Source organism: Achroia grisella, unplaced genomic scaffold (genome assembly GCF_030625045.1).
Source record: "Achroia grisella isolate CSIRO2021 unplaced genomic scaffold, CSIRO_AGI_Agris_v1 utg719, whole genome shotgun sequence".
Taxonomy (NCBI): Eukaryota; Metazoa; Arthropoda; class Insecta; order Lepidoptera; family Pyralidae; genus Achroia; species Achroia grisella.
Window position 1 is genome coordinate 1 of NW_026713002.1, and position 23134 is coordinate 23134.

The 23134-nt window shown below is 32.5% G+C and overlaps 3 protein-coding genes across 3 annotated transcripts; 1 reads left to right on the top strand and 2 right to left on the bottom strand.

Moving 5' to 3' along the window:
• Positions 1 to 1474: 1474 nt before the first annotated feature.
• LOC131850298 (5'-3' exoribonuclease 1-like) lies at positions 1475 to 3692 on the bottom strand (the record flags this gene model as incomplete). The annotated part of the gene is made up of 5 exons (XM_059200506.1): positions 3618 to 3692; positions 3261 to 3487; positions 2529 to 2581; positions 2114 to 2271; positions 1475 to 1639 (listed from the first exon to the last, which is right to left on the bottom strand). Coding segments are annotated over exons 1-5 (678 nt in total), but the record flags the coding sequence as incomplete, so codon positions are not given.
• Positions 3693 to 4204: 512 nt separating this feature from the next.
• On the top strand, positions 4205 to 8085 carry LOC131850252 (uncharacterized). The gene is made up of 5 exons (XM_059200422.1): positions 4205 to 4641; positions 5198 to 5316; positions 6021 to 6233; positions 6972 to 7014; positions 7795 to 8085. The coding sequence occupies exons 1-5, from the start codon at positions 4545 to 4547 to the stop codon at positions 7899 to 7901; spliced, it is 579 nt and encodes a 192-aa protein (XP_059056405.1). The 5' UTR covers positions 4205 to 4544; the 3' UTR covers positions 7902 to 8085.
• Positions 8086 to 8422: 337 nt separating this feature from the next.
• Positions 8423 to 19553, bottom strand: LOC131850211 (ATP-binding cassette sub-family G member 5-like). Its single transcript, XM_059200382.1, has 13 exons — positions 19386 to 19553; positions 17848 to 17958; positions 17180 to 17364; positions 16547 to 16609; positions 15898 to 15979; positions 15420 to 15551; positions 13540 to 13680; positions 12905 to 13112; positions 12418 to 12535; positions 12242 to 12335; positions 11716 to 11854; positions 11122 to 11307; positions 8423 to 8925 (listed from the first exon to the last, which is right to left on the bottom strand). Exons 1-13 carry the CDS (start codon positions 19444 to 19446, stop codon positions 8523 to 8525), a joined length of 1923 nt encoding a protein of 640 aa, XP_059056365.1. The 5' UTR covers positions 19447 to 19553; the 3' UTR covers positions 8423 to 8522.
• Positions 19554 to 23134: the final 3581 nt, after the last annotated feature.

Genomic DNA, 23134 nt, shown 5'->3' on the forward strand with positions numbered 1-23134 from the left:
AATAACAGATTTAAACAGTTTTTATTAAATAGAGTGATTCCATAGGAAGGTGTATATGTATAATACACGTACACAGGTAGTTAGTTAAAGGAAAAGAGTAAAATTTGATTAGATCTTGTAATATACAACCAAAGAATTCTTCGACAACATGCCTGCGGCTACCTTTTACCATCGCACCGCTCGCTATCGGCAGGGAATTCATCCCCACACACTAGAACCTACGTGATCTCGGACAGTGCGGTTTCAGAGGAGCTTCCGCCCGCGTACACTGTACACCGTTAAATTGTAAAATGAACTACCTGCCGAGGTCGTTCAAGAAGGGTATATTAAGGTTTCTTAAGGGTCGGTAATGCGTACGTGACACCCGATATTTCAGGCGTCCATAGGCTACGGTAACTGTTTACCATCAGACAGAAGATGAGCAGTGTGCTTGTTTGCCAGGATAGTAGTATAAAACAAACCCAATTACTTTATACTACAGCATCTATTGTTAATTGCTGACAAATTTGTAAACAATACTACACAAATGTACAATTATCGTGTAGTAATGTTATAAAAACATAAATTCGACATTTGACCTTTTAATTTGATGTTGTTCACCTTCAATTTTGTAATTATCTAGAGTAAATGAACAATAAATATACTATGGACTCTAGCCAACTGATACATATATTTAGTAATTATTTTTAATTTTATTATAAAGAGACTGCTCATGAATATCAAAATCTTTGTTTTGTGCTAATATATTAAACACAACAATCAAAGCAGCTGGGAAGCAGTAACACTCAAGATCTTAAATTGTAAGATTTCTACATAAAAATTAATGTTTGGATTATTTCTTGATACGTAAGCACAAGGCGTGGACCAATATTTTCAGCAATTCAAATTTGACAACAGAATAGTAAATGTAACACATGATTTCAGTGATATAAAACAAAGCAAAAACACTTTTGTTAGACTGTTATATTTATTGAATGATTTTCAATAAATATAATAGTCTCAGTTAGTTATGAGTACACTTGTAATCAGTGAACTGATTCCTTACGATGTATACACTAGAATTACATGATTGAAACACAATTGTACTTCATTCCTTATATTAAAACTGGTTTTCTCCATGGTTTCGACCTCCTATTCCTGGCTTAATTTAAAATTAGACCTCATTCCCCAATGTATATATATTCCCCTATCCCCTAGTCTTGGATGCACTTGTGCCTTTTTAGCTTAGTATTTCTTATAGTCTTATAACTGATAAATTTCTTGCATAATTGAGCTATCTAATGCAAAGGCTTTCTAAATTTGATTGGTAGTTCCATAGATGCACATATTTAAACAAATGAACACTGAAGTGTTTGAATATGAAGCTTCATGTATAGAAAATACCAATATGTTAGGAATTTAGTTGCCTACTATGGTAGTTAGAAAGGAATCAAGACTTCTAGGTTTATTAGCTCAAACCTTAATATAGACTTACCTCTTCTCTCAACAGAGCAAAGTGTGGCTCATGGGTACACATGCCCAACATGATGAGATCGGCGTCCAGTCCATATAGACAATGCCGAGTGTTAGGGTCGTAATCAGGTTGCGAGCGCGCCCACCGTATGTAGTCCATGATTTTATGTTCACCCTCTCCTGGTGTCTGAAATATGTACCTTATTTAACTCTAACAGAATTTTGTAGATTTTGATGATTACTTTTGACATGTATATATACTATGATACATATAAATATGAAAAATGTATATTCCATGTGCTATTTTTTTTTGTGGAATAAAATACTTAATTATAAAAATTAAGTATTTTGTTCCACAAAATCTTCTGGAAGTAGCCATATGGACCTCCCATATGGCTACTACCAGACGTCTATATAAATATCTCAATATAATACACAATTTTGCTGTCTGTGTGTTAGTCACCTAACTTCTGTTAAATGGCTGGACCAATTTGAATGAAATTTTCTGTGTATATTTTATTGGGTGCCTGAATGATTTGTGAAATACAGTTGAACCTTATGGTGTACTTTTACGGGCAAGAATGATGTGGGCCAGGTAGTATATTATAATTTACATAAAGATAAACTATAGGTTAAAAACATTTTATAAACAAATACTCACCTCATGTCCAGAGAGAATAACTTTTACTTTAGACCAGAGGGGATCTGTAGACATCTTAAGTTTAACAAAGTATTTCAGTTGCTCATGTAAACGGGCCATAAATACTGTTCCTGGTGTAATGCAGTTGCTATCAAACTTCTCCTTTGGCAAGACCTCACCTTAAAATATGAATGAACATTAATACACATTTCACATTCAATGGATAATGAATGAGTGAATAGTTCAACCAAAAGAAGATATACCATATAAAGTTAAAAAAAATCTATGTAACTTTGAATAGTTAAATATCAAATACACAATCCCGTCTTATGGATATGTATGAGTAGTTCATATGTGTGAATATGATCAATTCATACAAGTTTGTAATAGTATTACACTTAAACAAAACACTAAATAGCAGACAAACATGACATACCTTTAGCAATGGCTTCCTCTTCTAATTTTTCTGCCTCACGAGCAGACCTAAATCTGTAGGATGAAATTAAGTACTTCAGTATAATCACTTTTCTAAATACAATCTGTGAATAACACACAGTTGTATGATAAAACAAAAAATGTAGACTTTTAATTTACATTAAATAACTTATTCTTATTATTATAGCTTTATTCTTCCACATAGTACATATTTATAACATATAATTATAATATTTTTGGTTTAATTATGTTTCTAGTTGTGTGGGCCGCTCGGGTAAGCCTCGTCCATCTTCTGCCATCCCTCTTACATTACATTATTCTTTATATTATCATTGTTTTTGTATTATAAAATTTAAACATATTATACTGTAATATTTCAGAGTAATGTTAACGAGACGATCCTACCCAAGAGGTGGACATGGTGTTATATTATATTGTTCACATATTAAAAAATCTACTTTCAGGTCAAGAATTGATTGCAACAATAAAAAAAAAAACAAAGAAATACATCCTTGTTGGCAGTTTATGTGGTAGTTATACCTAGTTGTATTCATAAGTTATTCTAAAATCCATTTATTATATACTTTATTGATTAAAATATATTATTGAACTTAAAATATAAAGAACTCTCCTTCTTCGATATACTGAATCCATCAGATGGAGATTGGGAAAATGGAATGAACTTAAATAAAAAGTTTATATATATATATATATTAAAGATTGTATAACATACCTTCTACCTCTCTGTTGGTTCATTTTTGCTCTGGGAGCCACTCCATCAATAGCCATAAAGAACAGTTTCTTTGGCTTGATGATTTGGAACAGAGTTCCAAGGTAATGAAATATGTCCTTAAATATCTTCTCTTCAGTGATACGAAAGTGTGGATTGGAGTCATCAGGATGGGAGCAATTGTGAATAATTCCATTCATGTCCAGATACATATTGTCAAAATCAGGTATCTGTTTAAAAAAAATGGATATTTAGACAACTTTCCTAACATTTCATTTTATCTGCATGCGGATACTTAAAAACGTGAAAATTGAAGGCATTTAACAATTTGAAATATACCAATGCATTTCTATTATTTACCTGATATTGCTTCACCAATTCATTAAGACAGGGGTACCTCTCACTGGTATATCTAAAGAACTTCGGAACACCCATTATGTATTGATAATTTGAAAAATTATAAGTAGTATATTGGATCACTACATATGTTTGTTGACCTCAAATCTCATATAACCTCGATGGCTAACTAAAACTTTTGCATTATTTGATTACTATTATTATCATAGTTCAGTCTGCTGTCATAGTTCCGAAAATGTGCGGTATAATCAAAAATTAAAATGAAAATATCTTGTGATATTAATGAAAAACATCATTGAAAATTTGATTAAAAATTACTTTTTATTATTTATTTTTCATGGCTCTGGAAGTTTATAAATTTTAAAATACTGTAATTTTGAAAGAGACATAATCCTTTAAACTCTGTGTCTCTTTCTTATACCTGGCAATGACAATGATTATTTTAAAAGCATTTGCCAGAGTCCATTTACAATACTTCAAATAACATACTCTGTAACATAAATGATAAACTGATGTCATTCAGCTGTCATTTAATCTATTGTCAAATTGTCAGTTCTTAGGTGTATGTTATGGCAAAAAAACCACAATATATTTCATTTAATATTTAATTAATAAGAAAATTGTGAAATCTACAAACATACTGATAAGTTTCTTGGTCGCTAAATGATTAATGAATTCAATATAGTAACATATATTTGTTTTCCGATTACAATTTTTGTGTACATTGTTAAGTTTAATTCTTAAATTGGTTATTGAACTATTTCGTAAAATAATATTATTCCAAATAAACAATTTGTGATAATTTTCTTGTATAATTCTGTTTTGATCATTTGATTGAAATTTGATATCAAATACTCAGAACGCAAGTGTATTCATTTTTAATAAAAATACCACTTATTGTATCACCTATATTAGTGTATGCTCTAAAACATGGAAAACGATGAAATTGGTGCAGAATTAGTCAGATTAGACAATGGATTTCTTGTGGACGAAGACACTTACGTGGTTCATTCTGACGATGTACTAGGTAATTATTAGTTCCATCTATATACACAAAATTACCCACAATAGTCCCATATTCTATTATATATATATACATTCCTGGGCTAACAAGTGTCATGCCTCCATACTCCATAATATTACTATGTATACATAGTAAACATAGTACATATATTCTGTTTTTTAATCCTGGAGACAAATTTGACACTACTGATGTTGCCAGGTTTTTGCATTTCTTAAACAAATTGGAAGGACTGTCAGAAATTAATATTAATTACCCATTTTTATAGGTAATTCAGAAATTTTATGTGGGTGTTTATTTAAAATGCATTATCACATACATATGGACACACTAGTAAATGTATGTATATGTAATGTATAAAAAAATATTGTGGAAATGACATTTAATGCTTTAAAACCAATATGTTAAAATAAAAGTTTCTGATCAAACAAATTGATATCACAGGTACGTGGTGTACCCTGCTAACATTATTTGTAAATTTTAACATTATTTGCCAATTTAGTCTCCGGAATTAAAAAATAGACTATTGTATACATATCTCTGCATAATTTTTTTTTTTCAGAGGAAGAAAACAACTCTGACTCAAATAGTGGAGGTAAACCGCTCCGGGAGCAAGATAGATTCTTACCTATTGCTAACATTGCTAAAATCATGAAGAGAGCTATACCACACAATGGCAAGGTAAATATCAGATATTTCATGTACCCTATCTATTACTATTGAGTAACTAAAGGCAGCGAGCACTGGGGGGTATGTTTATATATTCATTACATCCTATATGGCAACTGCTTATTAGGTATTAAATGTTTGAGTGCCTTGAGTTTTTACTCATGTATGCCTAAAAATGTCAATTGTGATCATTCATTGAGTTGTTAAGGCAATAAGGGATAAGTGTCATGTCTATATAGATTTGGTTTTTATTCTTATTAAAAAACAAATCTATTGACATTTATATGTTAATACAAATTACATGTTTTTCTCTGTGTTCATCATACAATCAGTCGAAGTCTATGAACAGATGTGCTAAATGTTGCATTGCAAGATGTGTGATTCTCATAGTCTCTTTAGATGGTCCTGATTAGTCATCGGGATCCAGTAACCTAAGCCTTTTAAGGTGATGTATGTTGTCGGGGCCTATCAGTTGGTTGGCCAGCACATTAGGATGATTTACTAGTCGTGTCTTGTATTTGGAGGAGCAGTGTTTTATCTCTTTACCTACTGTGTTTGTATTGAGATACTCATGAACCTCAGATGTTGTTGCAAACCAAGGTGTATTTGTAGATTGTTTGAAGATATTATTTTCAGCACTAGTATTATGCTTATGGAAATAACATGTTAATCTCTGGTTATATATGGATTATTATAACATTGGAATGTACTTACAGATAGCCAAAGATGCAAGAGAATGTGTACAAGAGTGTATATCAGAATTCATATCATTTGTAACGAGTGAGGCCAGTGACAGGTGTCAGGTGGAGAAGCGTAAGACAATCAACGGTGAAGATGTCTTGTTTGCACTGAACACACTAGGCTTTGACAATTATGTTGAACCTTTAAAATTGTATTTGAAGAAATTTAGAGAAACAGCACTTTCGCCAGTAAGTTCGTACATTTTTTTTCTTATGAACATAGTCATCTGATTTATGATTGAATGCTATATAATATGATACCATGATTTGCCAGGATTGTAATTTTAGGTATACTAAATGATTTTAGTGAGAAATACTGCCTATAGAGTTGATGTAATAGTGACCATTTTCCACACATTAAAAAAAATAAAGGAATAATAAACAAGCGGATAGGATTAAAAATACCATCCTGATCATCTAGATGTATGGTGGTCCTCCACCATGCGTATTGCGGAAACATTTTTTTTACTCACAAATCACATTGTGGAATCACCTTCCACTGATGATACTTCTGTATCAATACTATATTGAAATCTTCAAGAAAGGAGTTTATTCCCTTTTTAGAAGGTCAGCAATGCACTTGCAATTTCTCTGGTGTTGTGAGTGCTTGTGGCCTAATTTGTGGTGTGTGTAATAATGTGGCTTGGTAGTAATCACTTACCATCAGGTGAGCCGCAAAATTGTCCCTTATACTATGTAAAATTTTTTTTGGTGTGATCCACCCTTATGACGTAGGGGTACAAAAAAATAGATAACCTATTCTCAGACCTATTAAGTATATATATAAGAATACATGGCAACACAATATGACACAAGAATAAAACACTGTGACATGAGAATTTTATATACATATATAGATGAGTAAATATGCTTTATAATATTAGTAAGAATTAGTTTTGTATTTACAGAATTGTGTTCTTCCCTCAGGTCACAATCAATAAGCTGAATAAAACAATTGTTGTTTATGGAGGTAAGACTTTTTTAAATCATAAACAATAATACCCAACACATACAAGGCGATCTAGTCCCAAACTTAACAGAATTTGTTTTTTTGTCTCGAAATTTAACACAGCGCCATCTAGTCCCACGGTAAGCAGAGCTTGTGTTATGGGTACTAGACAACTGATATAAATACTCAGATATATTTTTGTATATATTAACACATACTTAATATATATAGAAAACACTGATGCAAACAATCATACTTATTCGTACAAATGTCGGTACTGTGCGAGGAATCGAACCCGCGACTATCGGAAGTAACGACGGATATGAAATTAATCTGAGGGGTTCTAGGGGAGCTGGGGGTTCGAACCTCGGCTCAAATTTCGATCTCCGTTTGAATTGGACGGGGGATCTATCACACGGGACGTTATTACCACTATAAACTACATTTTTCAATGATATTCATCAGTGTTGAAAAAAATTCAACACTGATGAATATCACGTCACTGGTCCTACAAATTTAGATTAATGCATTAAAAAAACTCATAGTAGCTATACCATGACAGTGACAGTTTCATTAACTTTTTCGGTAATTAAAACTGAAAACGTTTCACTCTTAAAAGTTGCCGTGATTTACAAATTATGACATAGTACTTCAGCTGTAGCACATTAGGAATATATTAAATCATTAATAACTTTATTAACTTAAATATACCAATTGTTAAATGTACAATTAGTAACTGTCACCCGCAACATGCTACAGCGCACAGAGTATAAATAAGAGTAGTATAATTTTTCATTGCAGAGGATGGTACGCCATGTGTTGGAACGGAGAATGAAAATGAATCACAAACGGAAACTACAGTAATATATACCTACCCAAAAGCCCTAAGCGACTTTATAAAATTGTAACAGATTATATATATAGATTTGGCTGTATGTATTGCTGTAATATTTGGCTTATGCAAAAACAGCAGTCAAACATCGTTCGTTACAAAAGTGTTGATTCAAAAAGCATGCTAATCAATACAAACTTTATGAAAAAAATAGTGACTGCTGGTGACCCGATAAATGTGAGGCTGTGCCCAACTATATTTGATGCTGAATTGTGTCAATTTCACTAATGTATAATAAAGTCGTTTTTAAGAAAAAATATTTTATTATTTTAATAGTCCTCAGATACGGCACACATTAAACGGAGTATGGTTGACTAACTGTGACATTGTGTCAAGGGTTTGGGTGTCGCTGTTAGTTTTGTAACGTCACATTTCTAAATATTTTCTTAAACGCAGCGAGTACTTAGTCTTAAATAAGTGTTTTAATACTTAAATGTATTAAAACGCCCTGTTTTAGTTATTAGAAAAAGTATTTAATGTAATAATATTTTTCCAATGACATTTTACATAAAAACAGCTTTTTAATAAGTAATAATCTTTATTTTATATTTGAATAAAATACGATTAATTTCTAAATAATATTTTACGTTTGATTCATTTGTTACATCTAATGAATAATATCAATTTACTTCTATTTTCACTCTCTAAATTTATCTGTGATATAACTGGGCAGTGGCATGAGATATAAAAACTTATTGAAGACCATGAGACCAACTGAAAAGGCAAACGAGATTCCCAAATTGAACTCTAAGTTGAAATCCCCAGAAGTGTAAATATCACCGACGAAATTTTTCGATGTGAATCTTTCAGCCAGGAATCCTTTGCCATTCACATATCTGCAATTCGAGTTCGAATTTGTATTTAGACTCGATGATGTTTGTATAAGGCTGGTTATAGACGTGCAGTTCTCGTTGTCCGTGTATGGCAGGTTGTTGAAGATGGGTTGTCTGAACACATTTTGGTGCAGGAATATCGACGCGTACCGTGTATGTGTTATGTATGTTATATAATACAGCCACTCTTCAAAGCCTTTATATGATCTGGAATGAATTTTAAATGAATTAATGAATGATCAATACAGACATGCTTGTGTTTACAGTAATATTTATTTTAGGCCGCTTTGCGTAAAAAAGTTTTTATTATCATAAACTTCACTAGCGGAGAATTGGCCATATGATTACTTATAATTATTTAACTGAAACTTCAGAAATTCTGACTTATCACAATAATTTGCTGAAGATTCCCTTATCTGTTGTTGTTAGTCACAGCTATATCGACTGACTTACGAGGTTCTGCAATCGAAACACAGCTAGCTGCGAAATAAGCAGTCGCCGGTGATATAAAAATACTCATGACAAAATGGTACAAAATTGATTGATAAATAATTATATAATTATTTTCTCGAGTGTCGTGGCCTACTATTTTACCCGACTTCACAATGGAGGTCATGAGTTTATATCTAACGGACACAATGCAAGAAGCGTGCCCCTTTAGATGCATGCCAAGTGTTACGTTTTTGTGAGGGAAGTTATGTCCGAACTTCTCACAGAGTGGACAACAGATAAACAAAAATATAGCTAATACGCTTATATTACATGAAGGCAGACAATATGAATATATACTATCTTCTAAAAGTTTTCAAACTAACATATACCTATTTAGCGTCTATATTGTTACCGCTATTATTTGTGTTTATGTTGTATTCTTGTAGCAGCAGCGGAAAAGAAGGAGGTGAAATGAGGAGTCCAGATTGTTGTTATGTACATATTTATAATTACGAAATATTTACAATCTATATATGGGTATGTACAAGAAAAATGATTCGGTCTCGAATGACAGGCCTGTTATTCTATTCGTTTGTCGTAACTAGGCAACGGTGTTGCCGCGCGATAATAGTTAATTCGCCACACCACCCCCCCGCGGAGAGAAAAAGGCGAAAGAAAAAGAAAATTAACTATAAATCTAAAGTATCATCAAATAAAACTCTCCGTTCTGACCTGGTAACCAATGATTTTGCGTTGAGGCAGGTTGATTATATGAAGTGGTGGCGAATTGAGATGAGTGTAATAGTGTAAATGATGAAGAAGTGAAAGGAATAGAGGAAGGGTGGATGGTAGTGAGGGCTCATGTAAGTGATGAGCAGGACTCAAGCATCCCGGCTTATCCTCATTCTGTTCTTCTTCTAGGTGAAGTGGAAGGAACAAAAGATGACACTGTGGACCGTAGTGAGGGCTTATGTAGGAGATAAGCAGGACTCACAATATCCCGGCTGATCATTTGTTGTTCCAGTCCAGATAAAATGGAAGGAAATAGAAGTGAAAGTGTGGATCGTAGTGAGGGCTCATGTAGGAGATGAGCAGGACTCACAGCATCCCGGCTGATCACTGTTCTTTTCCCCCATGATTAATGGCTTGGTGGTAGATGACTGATAATGAATTAAATGTGATAGACTCACCCATGTTATCTCAACCTGTGTGAACTGCAATGCCGTACAGGTCAGGAGGGAGGTAATTAAAAAATAAAATATTTAGGTACCTCCGGGGCAGATGATGTGGTTACATTGAATGTGCCGAATTGATCATTTCGAGACGAAAAATAAATAAAATTTTACAAAGAAATATACAAAATGAGTAATATGAAATGTTCTTCATCCGGGAATCGAAGTCCGACTCGGAGTATATTGACTGCGTTGTACTGGCCCGTGTCGTAGTTCCTTTATAGGCGACGGTGGGTACTACGACGGTATATACAGGAACGGTCAGTCAATAGTGACGGTGCGGTCATCAGTGATGCACTTGAATGGATTACGTCTGGTTGGCGGTATGAATAAGGAATGAAGGAAAGATGGCACCTGGACTGGAGTGGGTTCACGCTTTACTGTGGCTGCTGTGCTGGAACGACGTGGGTCACCAATTTAGCGTCTATATTGTTACCGCTATTATTTGTGTTTATGTTGTATTCTTGTAGCAGCAGCGGAAAAGAAGGAGGTGAAATGAGGAGTCCAGATTGTTGTTATGTACATATTTATAATTACGAAATATTTACAATCTATATATGGGTATGTACAAGAAAAATGATTCGGTCTCGAATGACAGGCCTGTTATTCTATTCGTTTGTCGTAACTAGGCAACGGTGTTGCCGCGCGATAATAGTTAATTCGCCACACCTACCTTAGGTATAACAGTCGAAAAAGTATTAATTTATTAAAAAAAATCAATTTTTATGAAACAACTCACCTCAAGATGCCGCTAGCTAACATAACATAAATACAAGTAATATAAATATTAACAATGGCCGCGATTAGACCGTTCTTCACGAACATCATGATGGCAATGGTCTGCTGCTCTGTGTAAACGTAGCACGACCATAACACGAGTGAGAAGTACACATAGTCCAATGTTTCAGACATGTCCCCGATTATCCTAAAAAATCATATAAAAATTTAGATAAATAGGTGTTGTTTAAATACTTTTTGAGAGTTCTGCAAACAGTAGGTACAAAACTTGTAAAAACTTCTGCAAGTAGTTACTTTACTTTGTGCGTTCATTTGTAAACCAATTACGTTTAAAACAATTTAAACCAACCAATAACGTAATGTTTACTTATGCGTAATCATAAAATTGAACGACAGCATGCATGTTTTAGATTAGAAAAGAAAAAATTTTTTTTAATCTTTTTAATAGTGGTATTTTGGTGATGTTTTCAGATCTGTACATTAGAATATATCACGGAACTAGAACTAGAATTAATCAATCTTTTTCTGACCTTCATCATACTTAACGTAGAGATCATCTTATAATGTAGTAAGGGCATATAACATGTTCACTTACGAATAAACTATAGCGACTGAGGCAAATGTACTGATGAAGGAGAATGGTAAAGATACCAAATTCCAGGAAAGCAGTAAACTGGCGCCACTGTACAGTCCTTCTTGCGTTTCTTGGTAGTATCTTGTTCTATATGGACCAACTGGAAATATTACATGAATAATTAGTGCTGACGTGTCTATTACACTACACTCTGATTAGGACAGCGCCTTATGCAGGAGACTAGGGTATCTACGCTATCCTGATTATGTAACGTATTTCCATATCGGTTTTTATTATTTACTTTATATAATTAATATGGTTAACAAGCTGACGGTTCGTCTGATGATAAGATATACAGAAACAAAACCGAATCAAAAAATTGCTTTAGGTACTGGTCAGACAAAAATCTTGTAATTTGTAATATGCTAATGTATAATTAATATAAGAAACAATTAGAAGGCTCTAGATTTCTAGAATTCAAACTAAAATAACTAGATTCTGTCATTTACAAATAAAAAAAAAACGGAGATTCCTTTATTATACTCACATAGACAAATAGTATTCATTATACTGATGAAGTAAGTGCCTACCATAGCGTTGAATATAAGTCCACTCTTAGTTATAAAAGTTCTTTGATAGTCCTGCAAATACCACAAGAAAACAGAATAAAAATGTAAAAGCACTAGTACATAAAATGATCCATTGAGTCGGATGATTAGTTACCTTAGCCTCATTGTAGAAGAGCCACAGTATTAAAAAGTATATGGGTAGACAAAATAATCTCATACACATTTGTTTTATACCGTGCTTCTTTAAATTGAATATTGATACGAGCATTCTCCTGAAATAACAACGTAATAATTATTATGAAATAGTAATATCTACCGCTCGTTCGGAAAGCTGTCTCATCACAAGAAGAACGAGCAAGAAACTCGGGTGTTGCTCGTTTAAATAATTGTAAGTTTACATTTAGAAGTCGAAACGTGTGAATACAAATTACCAACGAGCACTCATTTTTTTGGGTCAAATATAAATATACAATAAGATTAAATCAGTCGTAGTGATAAGAGCAGACCAGTCACTACAAGCATCACTCGTTCACGAGTATGACGGATGAGCCAGCCATCACTGCGCTCGACCATATTTTAGGGAGCCCAATGACAATATGATCGTACAAACATATTTTATAGGTAGGTATAAAAATACTCACACATACAACATCCAAATGACTTTGAAGCCGCTTGGCTTGCCGTAATTCAACTGAATCTTGTTTGGATTAATTATACGACTATGCTCATTCAGGTTGCCTTGCATTAGACCTTGTCCTTCCAGCTTGAATTTTTCAACTAACGCCGCGATCTGATGGTTGGATTCTATGAAGCGCTCTCGGGATCGTCTATCCACTGTCGATAGACATACTGGAAAGAAGGGGTGAAATTATAAGGTAATGGCTAAGAATGTATCTAGTATCTATTCTACATATATAGGCATTCCCAGATTTCTTTGTACTTTGTACGTACCAGATTGTTTTGTGCAAAGTCACCCTGTTTGCCAATATTATTCTTAATCTTAATAATATTATAAACGCGAAAGTTTTTGAGTATAGATGTTTGTTACTCTAGCACGTAAAAACTACTGAACGGATTTCGATGAAACTTTACAGTAATATAGTTTATGCATCAGAATAATATATAGGCTAATATAAGTAACTTTTATTGGCAAAAGGCATTGACTATCATCAATGCCTTTTGCCAATCAATATTATGCGTATATGCACGATTACCAACGTTTTATACTAGTTGTCTTATCATGATAGTACGTCATAAATTACATATTAATACTTACAGTAGTACATTAACGGGTTCTCAAGTTGTGGACAAGGGAATCCGATGCTCCCGAAGTAATCCAGCAGGTTGCGGGTTGGCCCCGCATACACGACGTCACCGAGACACAAGTACACGACGCGGTCCAAAAATGGAAAGACATCTAAACAATTTGAACAATTCCATCATATGTTTCATGAATATTATATAAGAAATTAATTAGGAAGATTTAGTACACGAATTAAAGAAAACTGGCTAACGCAGTCCAAGTAGTAGCGAGATGTATACTAGCGTTAGTCTGTCTAGAATTGCAGTGCATCTTTAGAAACAAATTCTATACTGGAACATATATCTAAAGCTGCACTAGCAGGCCTCTACCAGATTTGGCTGGGCAAAGAGAGAAACACGAACGGTGAAGGTTAGTGTTGACGTACGACAGCAAGGAGGCCCCCTACACCCGGCTCACAAGTCTCGAGTTTCCTTTCCAGAGTTTCCGTCTCTGCTACACTATAGACCACATACTGTGGATCCAGGAAATACTAAGAAGTTCGTCTCTTTCTAATGGAAGATTTCAATTAAATTCCGTAATGTGTATGTGTGTGTGCCTAAAAATGTGTACACTCAACGTCATTAACTTAGGCTAAATGTTGTCTGCGTAACCACGCCGCCAAGCCTTTCTAAGCTGTGTTTCGGTTGTAGACAGTATATTTACTGAATAAAAAGCATGACATCTTAGTCCTCGGGAATGGAAGTGCTGTCACGAATGCTCATGATAAGAATTAGGTGAGCAGCTTGTTTGCTATTCCTATTTTATATATAAAAAAAAACTAAATTCGTTATGGGCTACTAATTTGTACACTCCACGCCATTAACTTAACATATAGTTTGACATCTGTAACAGTTTTGACTTCGGCTATTCAATATTGTATTGTACGATTAAACAACACTACGAGTGGTCCAGTGACCCGGATTGTCATTGTTAACATTGCCACAACTGTGCAAACGGCTTCAAACAATGTCAACCGAAATAGCGAACAATACATAATCCATGTTTTTAAAAGCTTCGTCAACAGGAAAGAATTAGCATCATAATAGATTTATGGTTTGTTTTATACGAAAGTGGGTGAAATTGTGGCGCCAGACGTATAGTTAGAAGTAGGTATGTGTAGTCTACCTGTTCATATTATTATTTGGTACTTATTACATACTATAAGAGGCCACCCATAAATTCATACGTCACATACTTTTGTTTTAGTTTTAGGCGACAAATTGTAATGTTTACATATAACATTTCCCGACCAAAACATGGAACGGCTCCTAAATTTCGTGACGTAACATATCAAAATCTAATATACCTAATAATTAAAACACTAAATTAGATCTAATAACGGAAATTTATATATTTCGAAAGAGAGGCCATGGAATTCGTGTGTGGTAATTTATGGATGCCCCTGAGGAGCTAAAAGACTCTAAACAACATGTTTCAGATATATTTAGGAGTCTAATCAAGAGTTCTTTTATCAGAAATACATGAATCATAACCGAGCAACCGATTTGATTTATTTATTTTAATGATAAAAACAGCTATATCAAACAAATTTAATAAGTACCCGCAGTGATATTACTTGAAACAAAAAAAAATATAGATATTATCTAAATAATATAAATATAGGATTTTAAACTAGGTGGTATGAAAGAAACGTAATGATTAGAATGAATATGAATGAATGAACGAATGACAGAAGGAGTGTTCGAGATTTTTAAGGGATTACTTCGGCCTTTTTATTGGATAGATGATTAAAATATGTCAATTTTGTACGACATTTTTTTTATTAAAGATGTTAGAATTTAAATCCGGTATCTTAAACCCTTACAAAAAATGGTTCTTAAGTAGGTTCTTACCCGATCTTGGTTTTTCCATGGTGAGTATAATTGCGGTGCCATATTTTTTTGCAGCATTTGACAAAATGGAAATTACTAGATACGTATTCAATGGATCTAAATCCCATGTCGGTTCGTCCAGTAACAGGATAACTGTAAAACAAACGATTATTTATACTTCTTGTAGAAATATCGATTACTATGGAATTTGAAAAACGATGTTTTATCATATACATATCTAAAAATATTTTTGGATAAAAATATTAGGTTATTCTTTAAACACTGTTCCAGGTGTTTAAAGAATAGCCTACGACCTATACTCAGTTTTACCAACTATAAAAAAAATAGGACAAGCCGTTTCATTTAACAGTGACACAGGTATGTTTTTATAGTATTATTCTTTATAGAAAGGATTTAATACACGCATGTCCCTTATGTTTATATATCGAACATTTTAGATTATTATTAAAGTTAACTTTTAAAATATAAAACATCTTACTTGGATCTCTGATGAGATGGATTCCTATAATTAATCTTCGATATTCACTTTTCGTTAAATTTGTGACACATGTGTTGGCTACCTGTGGAAATTAAGAATTATACTAATAAATTAATTATTGTATTAGGATATTAATTCTCAGAAGTTAAACGAAGTAATAACAGTTCATTAAGGAATATAATTTATATATTAATTAATTTATACTTGCCTATCGTCATAGCTGTTTAAATAAATATTTTTAGGCAGTACAACCGAATCAAGAACGATATCATCCTATACGGTCTATTTGTCTTTTGTAACCATAAAGAAACTTATTGAAATATCTATACATACAAAATTTTACAACATTGGTCCTGCCGTTTTGAGCGAATTAGAATACAAACACACATACAATAGAATTATATTCTATTGTATGTGTGTTTGTATTCTAAATAATAAAACTTTTTACTGCACATTGAAAAAATAATTACAAAAAGAACACTACATAAATGTTTAATAAATAAATAAACTAATAAAGGCGTCCTTAATGTTTAAAGCAATCTCTTAGATGTCTTTAAGAGATTGTTGTACATATGTTAAGATAGATAAACATTTTGTATTGAAAACGATAGTGAAATATGATTAAAACAATTGTAATAAATAGCTTTACCTGTGATAGTGCTAAATCAGCCATAACTTGCTTCACTTTGGACGATTTCAAATAACCTGAAATCTACAATATTTTATTAATAAGCATGCCTATAGTATTATGACATGTTATATAGGTATCACATGATAAAGTGATGCCGGTAGTGCTGTTTATATATATAGGCGATAGTAACCAATAAACATTAGCTATTTTTTGGGACTAGTTCAGGCTTAGTGGTCTAGCAGACCGCCTTACTTCCGCTGGTGGCGGATACCGGTACCTATAATATAAGCTATACTTAACTTGGAACTAGATGGTCCTGTATTCACACAGGTTGATCTAGTCCCAGGGGAATGACACAAACAGGAAAACAAAAGGAAACACTGCTCTACGCGGAGTCGTAACGTGGACTGACTACACAGAACTTAGTAACACAGGAGATGTAAACAAATGTAGGGGTGCCGAGTGTTGACAGAAATATTAGAAACTAGCTGTGCCTGCGGTTTCACCCGGGTGTAGTTTATAAAGTTTTATCAAAATCCGTTCAGTAGTTTTTGCGTAAAAGAGGAACAAACATCCATCCATACCCAAAAACTTTCGCATTTATAATATTAATTAAGTAGGTACAACTTTATTGGCAATTGTTATTAATACCTTAGTGAGCGATAATGAGAGAGTCTGTTGCACACTCAGACCGGGTAACAGGCGTGTGGAGTGTCGCACCAGCGCGCAGGTGTTATTAAACTGTTCCTCCTCTAGTGGCACGCCTTCCAGTAGGATGTGGCCCTTGGATGGTACACGGCGGGCAATCACGTCCAGGAGAGCCCTTTTACCACTGCCTAGAACGGTTATTTCATTGTTAAATACACTCGTATTTAAGAACTATGAATCCATATTTCATAGAATACGCAGTACAAAAAATTATAAGTATAATAGGATAAATATACCTTATACATAGAATAAATATCAGTAAAATTTATAACTAATAGAACTATCTATATATTTCACATTCTATTATGATCTTTAGTCGTGAAAACAAACAAGCAGCTACGTTTGCATTTATAATATTAATATTAATACAAAATAATGAGAGCAGATTTCCAATTCATCCTTAGGTATATTTTGTGAGTTTTTATAGTCCTGAAAATGCTTACAATTTATCTTATTTAAACTGAAGTAAATAAGTTTGGTAATCCAATAATCGTAGATTTATACCATGTATATTTATATTTATACCATATATACCTACCATATGTAGGTATATGGACAAATTAATTATCAGGGTAATAATTAATTTGTGCATATACATATGGTTAATATACCTTTAGAGCCCAGTATAGCCGTGACCTCTCCGCTGTGTGTGATAAACGAAACATCTTTCAGGATAACTCCCGTCTTCACAGCACCAGTCAACCGCTGAAAAAACTGCCGGGCTCCACCTAATAAAGAGATATACTGGTTTAATATTGTTTTTTAGATTATAATACTAAATATTCAGAACATTACAATTTTTAACGAGTACAAAGCCGTCGTATACTTCATCGTCGTTTTGTAAAACAATTTTTTGTTACAACCAGCTAGTTGTATCACTGCCGAAATATAGAGAACTCAATAATAATAAATAAAACGTAGTAAGATCCCGTGAGTTTCAAAGTTGTAAGTATAAAGAATGACTGAGTCAAATATAAAAAAGTATATACCGGTTTATTTTTTACTGTAATTAAATATAAGCAATATGAATATTATACTTAGTTTAGTTTTTAAACACCATAATTTGACTAATTATAATTAATTAATAAATTTGATTAAATTGTATATCAGTACCGATATTATATTTTTTTATTCAAAGTCTATATATTCATTGTTTTATGGTATAATTTATCAATTTTCAGCTTTGTGAGGTTTGGAACTAGATGGCGCTGTCATATATCGAGGATAGGTATTCAAAGCTTTGCGCGCTTGATTTGAAGAAAAGTTTTATGTTTATGCGCATGATATTACGGCATAAATTTACAATTCAATCGATTCATCTGTTTATGAGCTATTGAATAATAAACATTCAAATATCCAATAATCATTACGAACTTTCTTGTTATTGAAAGTTCCTACTTATTTTTATGAGAGCAAAGCTTCGTCTGTTATTCTTAAAGAAACGACGTAACTATTTCACTGTCTCATCAATAAATAATAAACTCATATAATTAAAAAAATTAAGTAACCCGGAACAAAAGCTAGGAACCATCACGTACACGACATCAAAAACCGCATCATAATCGGTACATTCCTTTAAGAGCTACGGTGCAGATATACATTATTATACATACACGTCAAACTTTCGAGTATTTATTAATTTAAATATTCTAATTTCTCTTCAAAGGTGTATTAATTTAAGTCATTCTAGATCAAAAGTTATTTTAATATCTTATATTAAGCCAACACTATATTATTGAAATAATACCTATAATATAAGTAAAACTATAATTTAACTTAATATATATTCATATTTTCTACGAATGGAACACAATGACCCCAATGAAATAGTTCTTATCTATAAAAGCTCTGTCCATAGAAAAGATTTCAACGAGCGAGCTCAAGTATTTTTACTAACTTAGTCGGTAAGTTCTTGTACGAATCAGTACCAATTTGCATTTCTTACTTCGATTACGTACTAGGTATATGTAGCCACTATATTTTTTTATATTATTATGTATCTTCATTCCATTTATTATACATCTGATACTTAAATATCTCAAAAATAAATTAAACGCAGCTAATTTGGAGTTTTAAGTACAATCAAGTGACCGTTTTGTTGCAGCCTACAGTTGTTAGAAGGCAATGTAAACAATGTATAGACGATTACTACTTACCTGTCCAGAATGAAATACGTTGCACAATTCCAATGTATAATCACTGCCGATCATTTTCCTAGTTTCTCTTGTTCAAATTAAATTGATGTTAAATAAATTATATATTATATACGCAAATAAAATGCATTTCCAAGTGACACATCCACTCTCCAGTTGCACAAACTCACACTAACACAATACAGATAACAACACACTTCACACCATAATAGCAACGTTGCCACATTTACTAACGACTAACTTCATGTTGTTAACTGTACTTAATTTTTAAAACAATATACCGTAAAGCCATTTTAGCTAATACTGCAGTAATCAAAAGGTTCAAAATTCTATTATAGGCTAAATAAGATGCCGATTAATGAGAAGTTCTCATAAATAAAAAAAATATAAATTGGTGATGCTGGTAGGAAGAGTGATGAGATAATAAATATAACAAGTTAGTATTTGTAATGCTTTAGACAAAATACTAACACACAATAATAGAACACATTAGCACTTAATTGAATAGAAATTTTACAACTTTTAACACTGTACTTATTTCAACTACTATATTTATTAATAGTTCGAAAAACATTTACATGATGTACCTATTCCGGCAATGGCTCATTAACGAATACATCATTTTGGAACGTGCAGCCATTAGATAACTTTTGTCAATTGAGTGGCTATTAACATGTTAGTACTTTTTAAATCAATTTTCAAAATTAATTACCACCATATCCTCGGAGAGCCCGTCTTAATCTTATGGACATCTCTTAAAAATAAGTCATGTTTTTCATAAATACTAAATAAGTACTTAGTAGAAATAAAAATTGTAAATACAAGATTTTTTGTATCAGCCAAATTTGAATTCACAACCTTGTGTGTAACAACATATAATTTTAGTTTAATACAGACCTCGTCTAGTCTATAATTTTATACTGTTGACTAATTAAGTATTATGTTAGCATTTATTTATACATTTCATACAAATAGTACATTATCTCCAAGACCTAAATGGTATGTGAATTATTGGAACGCAATTATATGACGGTGGAAAAAAATGTGTAATGTATTAAGCTTCCCCTTAACGATGAAAGCCTCATTTTTCCACATTTTCTATACACTGTTGCCAGATATACTCACCGTGAACCTTTCAAAGGCTAAATATTCTCTCCGTCTCTTTTACACTCATCATGAAATCTGCTTTGAGAATGAGATGTACTGCACACTTAGTAATCGTAAATTCCAATGATTAGTCATCTCGTTCTGGCAAGTCGTTCAAATTACCTGCAGAAAGAGAAAGGAGAACATGCGCAGTGTCACTGACTGTTCACTTGGGCTCTGTATGGCCGTTTGAAGTAAACTACTGCGTTCCACCAGTGTAGCGACTAGCCCCACAGTTTGAGAACGATTTATTGATGAAAACGAACGAAAACAGACGACTAATGAACTGAACTGTACAAAAAATTTATCTCAACTGATGTCCATGTGTTTTTAGTGACCAAATTTATTCGTTTCAGTGATCAGTGTTGAGTGTTTAGATGAATTTGTGAGTGACACTCGGGAGTCCCGTTGGCCGGTATTCTATCAAGTAAGTGATACTGGATATTCTTGTATTTGTGTAGGTGGTTTAGAAATGTAAACTAGACCATTTAATATTTATGTTATAGATATTATAATTTTAAATAGATGTATATTATGTAGTTACATATTTGTGTTTTACGTATTACGACAATTTATCACATTGTGCTTTAAAATACAGCTCTATTTTTCAAATAGCTATGCAGTTACCCAATTAGCTTGCTAGCTGATCATTCCAAAATATGTAGTTTATATAAAGCTTATTGTAGTTTAATGAACTGCTTATGAGACAAAATAATTTTCCAGTTAAAATTGTTAATAATGTTATGAATGTAATTATGTTTAACAGATCGTGACAACATCTCATGTAAACTGTAACATTACTGTTTCTTATCAATTTGAATCAAATTATATATCCATATAAGTATATAACGATATATATATATTGTGGTTGACATCTTTGAAGAAAATATATTGTTAGACGATAAAAAAACGTTTGAAAATATAATCATCGAACCGAACCGAAACAGCAAAAGCAGGATAATAGCCACAGTTTTGTTTCTTAACTGAAGACTGAAGCGATATTCATACATATCTAACAATTGTAGAGACTATATTTACCTATTCGTAAATTCAAAAATTTACGATTATAGGTATGCAAAAACTGTTAAATAATTATTAAAAGTGTCCACCAATTTATATAGTATATATGTAGTTGGTTTTGTATGGTGACTAATTTAAAAAATAAATACCAGTGTCCTAATAAATACATGTTTCTTTCTAAAGCTTCTATATAAAAAAATGGCTAGTTAATTTTTAATTTTGTAGGTACCACTCGACTACCACTCATTAAAGGGTTTTTAGATGACGCAGGTCATCGCCAAAAGAAGTTATGATTAAAAAATACTGTAAACAATTCAACAACATACCTAAGGTTTCTTAAAGCCACAATCTGATTTATCAACAATTATAAATTATAATCTGATCTAATATTATTTAATATTTAATCTACAAGCAATAAAAAAAAGGTCAGCGTGTCCTTAAAAGGGGAAAATATATAAACCCGCAATAAGGTTTCGCTCCATAAATCGGTGTGACTAATCTTTATACGAAGCGAATATTTCTACGAAGCTACTATGCCAAACACTTTTATGAATACTCCGGCTTTATCTCGGATAACCTTTACTTTGTTTGGAAACTGTTTTAATCTCAGCCTTATGGTGGATATAAATTATTTATTATCTAACCTAAATAAAATCTAGTAATAAATTGCAGTGTATCTTATTAGAAACTATAAAATTAAAATATGAGCAACAAATATAAAGTAAAGAAAGTGATAATTAATATTGGAAGTGAAATTTAATGGACATCGGTAGCTTATTTAATGGGCGTATTAAACTTGTTGTCTATTACTTTCAATTCAACAAAATAAGCCGCTAAAATATAAAATCATCAAATTTGTAAGATTTCACATCAGACGTAAATGAATTCTTGATCTGATTGACAAAAAGACGAATAACAAAAGACAAAACGTCGACAGAGGTTAACAATATAAGTAATATATGAAACATGAAAGCTTAAGAAGACGATAAATCATTACCTGGGAAGTAGCGATTGGACCTATGTACCGGTCACACCATATCCTGACCTTTGTATAAAGGCTACTCTACTACTAAGTGCTGACTCACACCATGATTTACCACAGAGCGCATTTCAACTTGCGGGTTGCAAACTCGAATTGAACAGTTGTTTTGGAACATAGAATTAATATAATGTCTAGCTACAGTTATTATTTACAGTTTACTGTATCAACACATCCGTATCTAGTTTGCTGTACGTCTGGCATTTGACTCAGACCGTATTTTTTTTTATTGATGATAAGATTGGTCAAATGTAGTCGATTTAAATAGACATCTGTATTGTAATATATATAGGTACCTATGGTAATTTTGTAATTAGTCAGTTAGGAGTCGCCTTAGACATACTAAAATAGCGGATTTTTTGAGGTAAGTAAGTTTTTTTAGAACCTTTTTGTAAATTTGTTGCATTGTTTGAAAGATACATTATTCCGTAATGATATAATCGATGTATCGGTAATATTTACAAAAGAAATAAGGTAATGAACATTCGGGAGACTACTACTAGTTGATTAATAAGATGTGTTCAATAATCATTCTAACTT